The sequence below is a fragment of the Gallinula chloropus genome (assembly GCF_964237585.1).
Source record: "Gallinula chloropus genome assembly, chromosome: 1".
In the NCBI taxonomy this organism is placed as follows: domain Eukaryota; kingdom Metazoa; phylum Chordata; class Aves; order Gruiformes; family Rallidae; genus Gallinula; species Gallinula chloropus.
In genome coordinates, this window is record NC_140085.1 from 81,718,952 (window position 1) to 81,732,287 (window position 13,336).

The 13,336-nt window shown below is 56.7% G+C and overlaps 1 protein-coding gene across 1 annotated transcript in view; it reads left to right on the forward strand.

The window, feature by feature from the left end:
- The window catches only part of CACNA2D4 (calcium voltage-gated channel auxiliary subunit alpha2delta 4), a gene marked incomplete at both ends in the record, with an annotated part of 131,518 nt that extends 125,437 nt beyond the window's left edge, over positions 1-6,081 (forward strand). Inside the window, 4 exons of the mRNA XM_084271393.1 lie at positions 1,113-1,230; positions 4,499-4,664; positions 5,271-5,336; positions 5,995-6,081. Of these exons, the coding sequence (XP_084127519.1) occupies positions 1,113-1,230; positions 4,499-4,664; positions 5,271-5,336; positions 5,995-6,081 (437 nt within the window). The remainder of the gene's footprint in view (positions 1-1,112; positions 1,231-4,498; positions 4,665-5,270; positions 5,337-5,994) is intronic.
- Between the last annotated feature and the right edge of the window lie 7,255 nt (positions 6,082-13,336).

Genomic DNA, 13,336 nt, shown 5'->3' on the forward strand with positions numbered 1-13,336 from the left:
CTGATGTGGAAACCATCTCTCATACTTGTTGGCTGAGCCACAACCACCTTTCCCCTAGCAACAAAGCCTCGCATTTCCATCGGCGACATTCCCCTGTGCCTGACAGAGGCAGGAGCTGGCTTTGCTCTCTCCGACTGCAGAAAGTAATTGCAGGAAGGGCCCGAGGCAGTAGTTTCAGGCAAGGCAGACTTTTCTGAACTCCTAGAAAGAATGCCCTTGCTTCTCAAGGGAGGCTCAGCAAGGCGGTTCAGCTCCCCCTCATCCCCAAATTAGTTTGGGAGTCCCACAGAGCGTGACTGATGAGCAACGGAACAGCTGCTCCCTGCCTCTGCAATGGATGGCTTCCTCCAGGAGCCAACACTGCATGTTCACTGGGTCTCTGCTGGTCCTTGAGAGCCTTTGTCTGCTTCCCCATGGTCTCAGGCCAGACCCATTTGCCAGCAATGTTTACTTTTTAACATGGCCTGCATTCAGCCCCTCAAATGGCCTGCTGTGGGCTCACTGTGCAATGTCAGAGGGCTCAGGAAGGATCAGCAGCTGAAGGAGAACCCTACCACCGACATACAGGGTCCCAGTAGGGGCACATCCCTCACATGGGCACTGAGGACCAGCCCGGTCACAACTCTGAATGTTTAAATAAGTGCATGAACCAGGCCTGGGCTAGGCAGAAGGGACTTCATCAGCGCTGCTGGTTTGGCAAACTCTACTCTCCTCCAAACACAGGGGTACGGTGCCCAAATGCCCCCCAGGTAACTGGCCACAGGCGTCCCCGGGGTGCCATCACTGCAGCGGCCCAATGGCTGCCGCTTCTGCAGGGCAGGGTCCAGCCTCGCCTGTGGGATGCGAATGGGAATATCCGGCACGTTTCTCACATAGGCTGGTTTTCCCACACCACCTAGTGGGAGCAGGGATGACTGCCTGGCTGCTTTCTGCAGCATCTCCTTCTTCTCTGGCAAGCACCTGCTCTTGGCCACTGTCAGGGGACACACACACACAGGGCTGCTCCTGCAACCTCCGTCCCTAGTCTTAAATGCTTCCATTTCAGTACAGACCGTTCCTATGTGCTCCTCTCCCCTCCATCCATCCCTCACCGTGTCTCCTTACCGTTGCAGCTCACAGGCACAAGAAGCACGACACCTTGCAGCCCTGTGACACCGAGTACCCCGTCTTCGTGTACGAGCCGGCCATCAAGGAGACGAACGGGCTGATCGAGTGCGGAGACTGCCAAAAGTAAGAACTGTGACTTCCCTGTCGTTTGGGGGCTCTGACCTGGGGTTCTCACCTGGCACAGAGGCCTTGGCCCAGAGCCCGTCGGTGATGGCAACAGCCTGAGAAGAGTCGCCTGCCACTGTGCCCGTCGCGTGGCCGCCGCTGGGCAGCGGGGAGGGGAAACGGCCGAGTCACTGAAAAATATTTTAAACCCGTCTGTTGATGGGCTGAGGTGGCTGTAGATTAGGGAAAGAGCATTTAAATGTATATATATAAGACATATAGTACAGAGATATATATCTGAGTGATATGTCCTAGGGAGCTGCTTTGGCAGGGGGGTTGGACCCGATGATCTCTCAAGGTCCCTTCCAGCCCCTACAATTCTATGATTCTATGATCTATATCTAATCTTTATTATATATCATATATTTTTATATGATATATCTTTATTATATGTCTTTTATATATATAATTTTAATATATATATTTCTCATAAAGGAACTTCTTTTTGGTTTTTCACATTTCTGGCAAAAGTCTTCTCCTTAGAATTTTTTCCTTTTTTCTTGCCTTTTCCATTTTTTTTTCTTCTTTTCCCTCTTTTCTGTTTTTCTCGAGGGAAAAAAAAAAAAAGCACAGGGAGGAGCAAAAAGGAGCGTTAAACTGAAGGAAATGAAAACACAGGTCCAGTTTTTTATTTCCTGTTTTCATTTTGAGAAAACAAACAGTCTGATGTAACAGAAAAGTCATGGTGAAAAGTGGCCGCTTCCAGTGGTTGTGTAGCACCATCAGCAATCACGTGGGGAAAGGTGACAGAAGGATGAATTTCTACTGGTCCAGCATTTCCTAACATGAGGCATCCAAACAAACAGGTCTGACTGGAATCCCTCTTCATAAAAAAGCCTCCAATCCTACCTAGACTTAAAGGGGGGAAAAACAGCCTGCACCAGTCAACATGACTCCAGGAAAACCAGGCCTTGCCAAACGTTTTAGAGGAGATTGCAGGTTTGGTGAGGGTGTATTGTGTAGGCACAGTAAGCTCTGGGTGGATCTGGAGGAGATGAGTGCCCCAAACTGACCTATTTGTGTGTTAAGCTGTTGCTGCAAAGACCTCTGCCAGCAACACAGCCTGGGGCTGACCCCTCCTTGCTGCAGTGCCTTCTCCTCTCCAGCACCCATCCACCCTCTCTGGAAAAGCTGGCAGACAGTTTCCACTTTAGGTATTTGGTACTGTGGTGGCTACAGCAACCCCCTGAGTGGTGGGAGCTGGAGGCTGGGAGGTTCATAATCTCAGGGTGCGGAGCCTTCTTCGTTTGTGTCAGAAATGGTGTGGCCAGCAGGACTAGGGAAGTGGTCACCCACCAGTACTTGGCCCTGCGTTCTGTATTCAGTTTTGGGTCCCTCACTACAAGAAAAACACTGAGGTGCTGGACCATGCCCAGAGAAGGGCAATAAAGTGGCGGTCTAAAGCACAAGTTTTATGAGGAGCAGCTGAAGGAACTGAGGGTGTTCAGCCTGGAGAAAAGGAAGCTGAGGAGAGACCTTATCTACAGCTAACTTAAAGGAGGTTGTAGCCAGGTGGATGTTTTGTCTCTTCTCCCAAGTAACAAGTGACAGGACAAGAGAAAATGACCTCAAGTTGTGACAGCAAAGGTTTAGGTTGGATATTAGGGATAATTGCATCACCAAAAGCATTAACAAGCACTGGAACAGGCTGCCCGGGGAAATGGTGGAGTCACAATGCCTGGAGGTATTTAAAAGACGTGTAGATGTGGTGCCTGGGGACTTGGCAGCATTAGGTTTACAATTAGACTCAACAGTCTTAAGGGTCTTCTCCATCCTCAGTGACTCCATTCTCCAATAAACCCCATGACTCCTACAGCCCATCCCGCTTGATTCCCAGCATTACGGTACAACACTGTCAGCAGCGGCTGCTGAGTCCTGCTCAGCTCCTTCTCCAGGTCTTAGGCACACCTCTTGTGCGTCATTTATGTTCAGGAGAGATGGATGCCGGACACGGGCCCTGTGGAGCACCAGCCAGAGGCCCACGGGGGCATGCAGGCTCATCCCACAAACCCGGGCGGCTCCAAGTCAAGCCAGGACAGGCTGGGTGCTCTGCCCTGGGCAAAACATTGTCCTGCAGGTCGGTGTGTCCTGGAACCCTGAGGTCACTGCCCTTGGCCTGCCCCATGCCCGGGGCCTTGTGCCAGGGCTGCATGGCTGCAGCAGCACTGCGGGCAGGCCGCACGCAGCCCAGCGATGCCTGCGAGGGGTGCAGGGTGGTGGCACAGGCTCCCGAGGTGCCTCTCAGCGATGCTGCCACCTGTATGTGCGGACAGGCACACCCCTTGGCGCAGGGGTGCCGCCGTCACATACCTGTGGGGCTGTGGGCACGCCCGCAGTCACCACGTGCAGCCTCGTGAGCGCAGCGGCGCGTCTGAGCTGCCCACCCACGTGCACATGCGGACACGCTCGGGCGCAAAACCGCGCACACGGCCGAAGCACGTGCCCGCCCCCATCCTGCCCTCACAAGCCCTCCGCCGCCTGCGCAGCCTGGCAGCCGTGATTCCGTGAGCCCGCCTCACGTGCGCAGCCTCAGGCAAACACGTACGTCTTGACACAGCCTCACCAGCACGGCATGTGCCTGTCATCATAGGCTGCTTGTCCAACGGGGAGGGGAAGCAGGAGGCCAACTCACGGCTGCAGAGTGAAACTTCATGGGGTGTGTGGCGGTGGCAAGACCAAGGAGCAGTCGGTCAGTCCCACCACCCCAGTGTACACTACGGAGATCCTCCGCTTCGCACTCCAGTGACATGTAATTTAGCAAAACCTTGCCCCTTGTGGGGTCACATAGTACTCACATGCTTGCATTGTGTAAGCATGCATGTAAACATATGTTGAATGGGCACTGGCATGCCTCTGGGTGAAACCCGGCCTCCTCAGGTGTCATCCGCTGTGACACGCTGCCCCTTTGGGGAGGGCTTGTGTTGGGATTTGTTTGCCTGTTGCTGTTTTAGGTTGGGGGTCTGGATTTGATTTTTGGCTTTTGTGCCTAGTCTGGATTTGTAAATCTGAGCCGGTTCTCAGCTTCCCAAGGACAAAATGGTGTGGTAACACCATCTCCCCTCTGTGCATGGCTGCTCACAGTGTCTCTCTCCTGCTGACATCCCATTTCTGACGATACCTGCTTTCCCTGGAGGGCTTTGCTGTGGGCTGGGTGCTGCTGGGGCAGCAGCTCCAGCCCTGCAGCAGGAAGGGGTGTGCTTTCTCCTGCCCCACCTTCTCTTTGCAGGATGTTCGTGGCACAGCAGATTGCCAGCAGTAACCTGCTGCTCCTCGTCACGGATGCCACCTGCGACTGCAGTGTCTTCCCACCCGTCCTGCTGGATGTGAAAGAGGTCAAATATATCCTTCCACAGGCAGCAGGAAAGCACAGCCCCACGGGCCCTTCTGTCTCCGTGTTTGGGAGGGTGGAAGGCCTTCTCCCATGCAGGCAGCTGCGGCAGAGGTGGAGGGCATGACCTGACCTGTGGGACAGCCAGGGAAAGAGGCACAGAGTGGGTCGGGTTGAGGTGTGGTGGAGAGGTAACTGACCCCCCAGGAGGAAGCCAGCCTCCACCAGCCAGGCTGTCAGGTGCACTGTACCAGGCTGTGGGTGGGACAGGCCAGGAGAAAAGGGTTCCTGGTGGGGTGGACAGATCTGGGCTGGCTCCCCAGCCTTGCTCCCAGGTGCTTCTGTAACCCATCCTTGCTGGCTCCTCATCTCTCACTCCTCGTAAGGGTGGTGATGTCATACAGCTTGTCACTGCACAGCTGAGCCCTCTCCGTGCATTTTGTCCCATTTCAGCTGCCCATTGTTCCCTCCACCTTATAGCACTTGGAGATGTGCCCAGCCCATGTGGGGTGACCTGCCCTTCCCTCCCCTCTTCCTCCCCACTGTCTCCCAAGCCATGCAGTTACACCTAGATGACTGGCATCAGGGCCCCGTGGGTCTGTGCAGCGCTCACCCCCACCCTCTCCCTGCCACCATCCTTAACAGCTCTGCACATAACGCTTCGGTGAAGTGTGAGCGGATGCGCTCCCAGAAGCTGCGGCGGCGGCCAGACACCTGCCACGCGTTTCACCCTGAGGTACCCCGGAGCAGGGAGGGAGGGAGGGAGGGAGGGAGAGCACATGGATGGGTTTCGTCATGACATGCCTCTGACAACCATGCACACATCTCCTCTTGCACCTCTGCATTGTGTGCATCACGTGCCCATCTCCCTGGCTGGACCCAGAGATGGCTGTGTGACTCCCCAGGGGCTTCCTGGTAGGGGGGATGGTCACACCAGTGACACCTGGGAAGGGCTCGAACTCAGATACCACAGGGGTTGCTGGGTTTCTTTGGGTGGTTCACCTGCTGTAAGAGCCCCAGTTGTGACCTGGGCCTGGTGCAGCAGCAGCTCTCTGGTCTGCTGGGGCCAGGGGCAGTCACAGTGGGCAGAGGACTTTGGAGGAGAGACGTGCGGGCAGGAGCCCGTCCTGCTGCAGCCTCCAAAGCTCGGGGGTGGGTTTCAAGGAGTTGGGCAGTACATGGCAAAAGCCAAGGGAGGTGAGTGGCTTCCTAGCTCACAGGTGGCTGCCATGGCCCACAGCCATCAAACCAGTCCCTTCCTTTGCTCCCAGTGCTTCTTCCTTTTGGCCACCGGCATTGTCCCCTCCTCCACAGGCAAGGGACAGGCTCCCTTCCCTCTGACAGTGGCCACGCTGGTGGTAAGGAGGCTGACGCCTTCTTCTCCAATCTCCCAGGAAAATGCCCAAGACTGCGGTGGTGCCGCTGAGGTCTCCATCTCCCCAGTGCTGCACCTCCTGCCTCTGGCACTGCTCCTGTGGTGATGCTGCCTGCAACAGGGATGCTGCCTGCAACGCGCCTTACGCGTCAGAGACCCAGGAGGATGAGGCTGCCCCAGGCTGGAGAGATGGAAGGGGAGGAGATGGGGGCACAGGCCATTCTGAGACACCCGCTGTAACTCCCTGGGGAGATGAGCATGGCCTGTGTCCTTCACCAGAACGTCCAGTGTGCTGCTGAAAGTGGAAGCTGCTCCCTCCTCAAAAATCCACAGCAAAAGGCCTGTACGAGGACTGTCAGGGACGGCTCTTGGCACACCACCTGCTGAGCTGCTCCTCCTGGCCTTTGCCTCACAGCCTGTAGTCACTGGCATGGCTTGGATTTCACCATCACCCTGCCTCCCTTGGAGCCACTTTGGGGTGGTTTGCCCTGGGAGGCAGAGAGCTCAGTGGTGCAGATCTGGCCTTAGGAGAGCAGGAGGGGCAGGGGATTCTGTCTGCTTGTCCCTCAGCGGGAGCCACCAGGATTGGGAACACCCAGGACTGGAGCAGCCCAGGCACAGCCTTGACAGGCCTTGGAGGTGGTCTTCAACCAGGACCCCAGGAGTGGGACTTGGCACCTGACCTGAACTGCACTAACATAACACGCAACCGGATGATGGGAAGTAGCACGGCTCGACTAGTTAGCTGCAGCTATGCCGGCTCTGCCGAGGAGACGTCTCCTGATACAGCTAGAACAGCATCCAGAGTCTTGTCTAGATGTGGACTTACCTCTGGGATGGGGTCACGAATGACCCACCAAAAGAAGGGACGTGGGGGTGTTTCCTGCTGCCTGCAAGTTTCACTGCAGAGGCAGCTACGAACTGGGAACTTTCTCCCTTGGAGCAGCACCGCCCAGTTCACTGAAGCTGCCCTGGGTTGTTCTGGGCTGAGCAGCCCCCTGCCCAGAGCCTGACTTTCCCAGCTGGTGGGCACGGGCCCTTTCTCACAGAGCTTTACAGACAACAGATGGAGAGCACATATTTGTCCTTTTTTTGTATGAACTGCTCCATGCCATCTTGTTAAAAAGAAATACACAGCATATTTTAAATAGATACTGAGGCTCCATCATGTCATGCTTTGGCATTGGTCGCAGCCCTACACTACACCCCAGAAACCCCACAGCAAACCCACAGGGACATGTTTGGGGGACCACAAATGCAGCTGTGGTGGCCTGGCCCTCTGGGGTCTGCCAACAACTCCTGGTGATGCCAACAAGTGCTCGTGGTTGTTGTGCCGCCTTTTTACCAGAGCTCTGGAAAGATGAGCCTCTGGCCATGCAGTGTGCACTGCAAACCGGCCAACTAGACCACAGAGCTCATGGCTCCCTGTCACCTCTGAGGCAGGTTGGGGGGCCTGGCATCACTGGGGTACGTGTCAGGGGTTGGGATGCCTCAGCAACTGGCTATGGGTGGAAAGAGGGCCTCACCTTAAGCTCCGCACCATCCCCTTCTGTAGCCAGCCTGGCACCTGTGGGTACACGGTGGTGGCACCAAGGGAACAGGTGAACAGGCTAGCAAGGCAGCACCTGGCTGTGGCTTCTCGGCCAGCTGGTCCACTTTAGGAGCCCCCTGCACCTCTCCAGGCCCCCTAAAATCTGTGTGTCTTGTCACACCAAGCTGCCACCAGGTACACCAGGGCCAGTGCCCGCACCCTCCTCACTGGCTGCCCGATGAGCGGTGCTGCCTTCTGCGAGTGTGCTGGCCACGTGGAAGTTGTGGTTAGACCCATACGCAGCTGCTGTAAAGGGCAGTTGTGGAGGAAACAGCTTTATCCTCACCCAGGGTGTGCTGGGGTCAGGTACAGCCACTGCCCCTCTTGCCACCAGTGTCACTGAGGGTACCATACCAGTCACAGACCTTACAGGATGTTACAGCTCCTGCTGTGGTGGGTGTTCCGGCAAAGAGGAGAGGAACAACTGCGGTACTGGAAGTAGGTCTGGAGGTGGAGATGCTTTTAAGGCTTCAGATGCAGTGACCTTATCAGAGCCAGAAGCAACCAAGGAAGATGAAGGCAGTGCAGAGGGAAAAGGGGACGCTGTCGAGGCTGAGGAGGCAGGAACCACTTGCAGATGGAGGAGCCGCTGGCTCAGGGCATCCCCCGCCAGCTGGCACAGCTCCCCTAGCTCCGTGCGCCTGCCCTCTGTGCCTGCCCTCCTGGGGCTCTGCTCTCAAGGGTGACCTCCCTGTCAGAAAGGATTAGCGGTGCCATCCCCACGCTGCTTAAAGCAGACACACAAATACAGGCTGTGCTGCTGCATACAGGCCATGTGCTATTGCAGGTGCATTAACCCACAACAAACATCGCTGTGTAGAGAGACCAGCAGCAGGAGGGTGGAGATGTGACCTGAACCCACCTTGGCCGCTTCAGCAAGTTGTGTGTAGGTCGTAACCGGGGGGAACAGGACAGGGGTGGCAACGGGATTAGTTCTTAAACCAAAGTCAAGGTTTGGCCTGACTTAAAACCCCAGCACTCACTGGGAACCGGGCTGTAGGGCCACCGGCACCACCTGCACACACCGCAGTGCCGAGCTGCTGCAGGTGAGCAGCAGGAAGGAGGACAGACAGATGTCTCCCCCTCCCTGATGCCAGCGCTGGGTGCACATGGCTAAAGCCAAAGGAGCCATTCCCAGAGTGCCAGTGCTGCTGTGCCAGGGTGCCAGGCAGCTGCTGGGCAGCATGAGCTGGGCTGTGGGCACGTCTGTCCAGTTTGGCCAGGCCCTGCCAGGGCTGGCAGAAGATGTCAGGCTGAGCCTGCTCTGTCCCAATCCCCCAGGTCGTATCCTGCTCCGCCAGCCCACGCTACTCCCTCCAGCACCCACCAGCTGCCCCCTCCCCAGTGCTTCCATACCCTGCAGCAAACAGCTCCTGTCCCACCCACTCCTCAGGGCCTGAGCTGGGCATGGGGCAGTGAAAACAGATGGCAACTAATAGGTGATGCATGGGGGTGTCTGTACAGGAGTGGTCACCGCAGGGGGTTGGGGTCAAGGTGTCACCCCACAGCCCCCAGCACCTGAGTGGGGCTGCTCTGGGGGTGCCCTGCTCCTGCAGCACAGCTCCACAGCCTCTGGCTGCAGGGCCATGGGAGGGACACGTCTCCTTGTGTCCCTCACAGAGTTGCACTCCCTGCTCCCCTGTGCCCCTGCATTTGCACGCAATGCTCAACAAGAGATGTCTTAAGCATCCCTCCTCACCCAAGTCCTCTGAGGAGCATGGAGGAGACCCCAGGGTCCCTGAGTAGTTCCAGCAGCACCACTTGGGCTGTGCCAGGCACCCCTCTGGGGGCACTCCTTGCTGCCCAGGGACTGAGTGTGATTTATAGAACCATTCCCAGGCTTGCTATAGGGAGCAAGGAAAAGTGGAGCTTCCCTGAGCTCTCTCCCCCACGGCACAGTCGCCCATGAAACCATAGTGGGCGTGCTTGGTTGGCCACAGCAGCTCCCAGATGGTGGTCTCCAAGGGGGGCAGCACAGGCACACTGCAGCACCTGCTTTTGCTAGAGAAGCTCCTGAGTCTGCACACAAGGTTTGTCTTAGCCATTTATTAGGAGGCAAGCATGGAGCTCTTCCCACAGTGCCGCTGACCCACAGGGCCACGAGCTGCACCTAGCTGTGGTTTTAGCCTCTGAAGGCAAACAGCTTGCTTGGGTTTTGCCAGCAAAGCAGACCCGAAGCACACCTACTCATTTCTGGTCTCCAGCATAGGGTTAAGCAAATCCCACCAGCTGCTCTGCTTGTCCAGCAGAGAGAGAGAGGGGCTCACTGCCCTAGACCAAGAGGAAAAATCCCCAGGAAGAGCAGCTGCTCCAGCTCCCACCTTCTTCAGCCATGTGCTGGGCACAGCAGACAAAAATAGGTCAGCAAAAGCAGAGACGTGAGGTCAGAGGATCCAACCAGCAGCAGAGCAGCTGTGAGAAGAGCCAGCTGAGCTGCTTCCCACTCTCCTCCTGCTGCAGCACTACAAATCACAGCTGTAGCTCCTGCAATATCCCATCCACCCCCATAAGTGCACAAACCGTAAACATCAGGGTTTATTCTGTTAAGGCAAAACTCCATGGGAGAAAAGTCCCGAGCAGTGCTCTGCAGTGAGGGGTGTCTGACAGACCCTCCTGGCTGTAACATAAGTCGGGGGCTTTGCAAGCCCTAAACCTGAGGCTGGTTTCCTCCCAGGAGGTGAAGGGAGAGCTGGGAAAGGACCTGAAATCTCTCTGTACAAGCCTACAGGGCCCAGAACCAACCCGCTGCAGGCTGAGGTAATGCTCTTCCCCCCCTCCCCTCCACCCTGGATGCTGTGTCAGACACTGAGGGCGTCCAAGCCTGGGGCAGGGACAGGCACCTTGCACAGCACTGCGTACACAGGTTCCCTCCTTTGACTCACCCCTTGGTACAGAGCAGACAGATGACAACACCTCTGAGTATGACCAGACGGTGGTGACATCACCCCTACAAAGTACCAGGAAAAGCAGCGCCGGATTTACAGCAGCTGTTTGCGACCGGGAGCGGGGGCACCAAAGCCGCAGCTTTCCAGCAGGCTGGCCCTAAGTCGGCTTATTCTTAGCAAGAGCCTGGCACGTCCCAGGCTGCGGACGGCGGCGGCCACAGTGAGGAGCCGCAGGCTCCAAGGGGGTTAAAGGGGGTGCCCTCCGCCGCCACAGCGGAGGGCCACTGCCGCAGCCTCACTTGGCTTTACAGGTACCTCTCCAACTCGAGCTCTTCAGAGTGTTTTCCGGGATGCTTTTTGTGCTGACAGAGCCCACTGGTACAGTGGCCTCTGCTTGCAGGGGAGGGGGCAAGGGCAGCCTCATGCAGCACCTTCTTGCACACAGAGCAGATTTTCTGAAAGCATGTGGGGAAGGAGCATCCAACTCCCGTGCGCTGCGTGACTCCATCACGGGCTGGGCCGGCACTGGAAGAGGGTTGCTGCTCCTGCCCCTCCCAGATGCTGGGGAGCTCCCTCATCCCCCAGCAGAGGCTGTTCCCCAGCTGCAGGGCCCATCACGCTGCCTCTGCCTGCTCTTGAGAGGAGCCTCTTACACCTTGGTCACTCAGCCAGTGAGTGCAGCTCTCATTACCTCCCATGACATCAGCCGCAGCAATGTGGTCATCGCCAGCACGTGACACAAACTGCAATAGACCCACCTGAACGCCACTGAGCACGGTGCTTCGGTAAATATGCTGTGGGCCAAGCAGGAAACTTCATCAGCTTGGCCTGGTTTTGCTTCCTGCTGCTGCCTGGTGTTGTGGAGGCCGCAGCACCCAGCCTTTCACCAGGCAGACCATGGGCTGTGGCAAAGGGCCACGCACCAAGCCCCATCCTTACACCCCTATTTGGCCGCTCCAGGACTGGGCAGCCACTGCCCTCCTTCCTGCTGGCATTATGAGGAACAGCGAGTGTGTAGCCCAGGGATGCGCATGGGGGCGCAAGGAAAGTCTGCAGGGACGGGGTCAGGAGGCTGCCAGCCTTCCTGGAGGCCTTGCCGCCTCTTGACTGACACGCCAGGGCAGCGGGAGAGGGAGCTGCGGAGGCAGCCCCGGTGCTGGGGAGAGCGAGCGCACCACTGCCACAGGTTACACACTCACCAAAACCCCAAGCTGTGCTTGCTTGTTGAAATCTCGGGCAGCCGTAGCCGCCTGCATCACCCTGCAGCCGGCCCCCCCACCTCCAGCAGCAAGGGCTAGGGCCTGCCATCCCCCCGCTCCTGCCAGGCTCTGAGGGACACAGCATCGCTTTCGAATCTGGCAGGAGACCCCGACAAGGGCAGCCAACCCTGCCCGGCTGCCACAGCCAGAAGCAGGCAGGGAAGTTGATGGCAGTGGCTGGTGCCTCCTGGGAGGGACAGCTTCCTATTTCTCCTTCCCAGCAGCAGCAGCTGCTGCTCCACTGCCCAGCCCCAGCCGCTCCTGTTGTGGGGAGCTGCCCCAGCCGGACTCCACCACAGCCAGCAGCTCTCACCACCAGCCAGCCCTGCAGCCTGGCTCCGGCTGCCGAGGAAAAGTTGCTGAGTGTCGGGGAGCTCAGCTCCAGGCAGCACCAGGGAAATGCCAACCCCTTCATGCAGGTTCGGGGTGGTTAGAGATGCAAACAAAAGATAACTGCTGGAGCTGGCTTGGGCGGCGTTCGCCTCCGTTACGGAAACGCGTCGTTGCTCTGGGAACCCAGCCAGGCCCACGGTTTTCCCATCTCGTTTACAACCAGACGGGCTCAGGTTTTATGCCAGCGTGAAGAGCCTCTGTGCCCAGCTGCACCACTACAGCAATCAAGCCACTAACGAGCAAAACCATCGTGAACCTCCAGCGCAAACACCCCTCAGCTCAGAAACAGCAATAGCTCTGTTGCTCAGCCATGAATTTTACAGGAGGAGAGAAGAGCAAAGGCTGGAGCTCCTGGAAATGCAGGGACAACACCAAGCTGACAAGCCAACCCCTCGCACACAGGCAGCAGTTGCCTCGCTCAGGAGCACAGTGACCTGGCAGTGAGCACGATGGCAACACACAGGCCCGCCGGTGCCAGCTGAACTGCAGCGCTGCCCAGGTGATGCTGGGCAGGGGGTTCCCTCAGGTGCTTTTCCTGCGTTGCTCATTGTCAAAAGAGCTGGAGATGATGAGGTGTGAGCACTCAGCATTGTCGTGAGCTGGAGGCAGGTATTCCTTCTTCATAAAGAGCCTAGGAGCTAACACACATCCTCTCCAAGGAGCTAGGAACTTCGTGCAAAGCACATCAGTGCTCAGCATCCCTGGAGAATTTCAGCTTGGGAACATCAGACCAGCAGGAGAGTTTGGTTCAAATTGCTTGATGCCATGCAGGAGGGGGAAGAGATGGACTCAGTTTTGCCAGGAAGCCTCAACTGAACAGTTTCAACTAAAAGTAACTCAGTTCCTCTGCCCTAATCACACCTTTCATTTATTTCCAGCTCCTTGAAAAGTTAGGCAGAGGCTTTAGACACCCAGTCTTACTGCAGCGCTTTAATCCAAGCTCGGGGGAGGTTCAGCCCGGGCATGAATGGAACAAGTGAAGAGGTAGGACATACAATTTCATGCTGCCCAAGTGACTTCCAGTATCGCTCTGCTTTCCAAAACCAAGTAAACTCACTTCATATTTAACCATGGCAGCTTCTTTCAGTGTAATTTGTGTGTAACCTGATGCTGATGTTCTCTCTCCACGCTCCTTAGATTTGCTTTGCATTTAAAAAAAAAAACCAAAACCCTAACACTTCCATCCTGAGACCTCAAGCTGTCACAGGTCATTCACTGGTGCTGGCTCCCTTA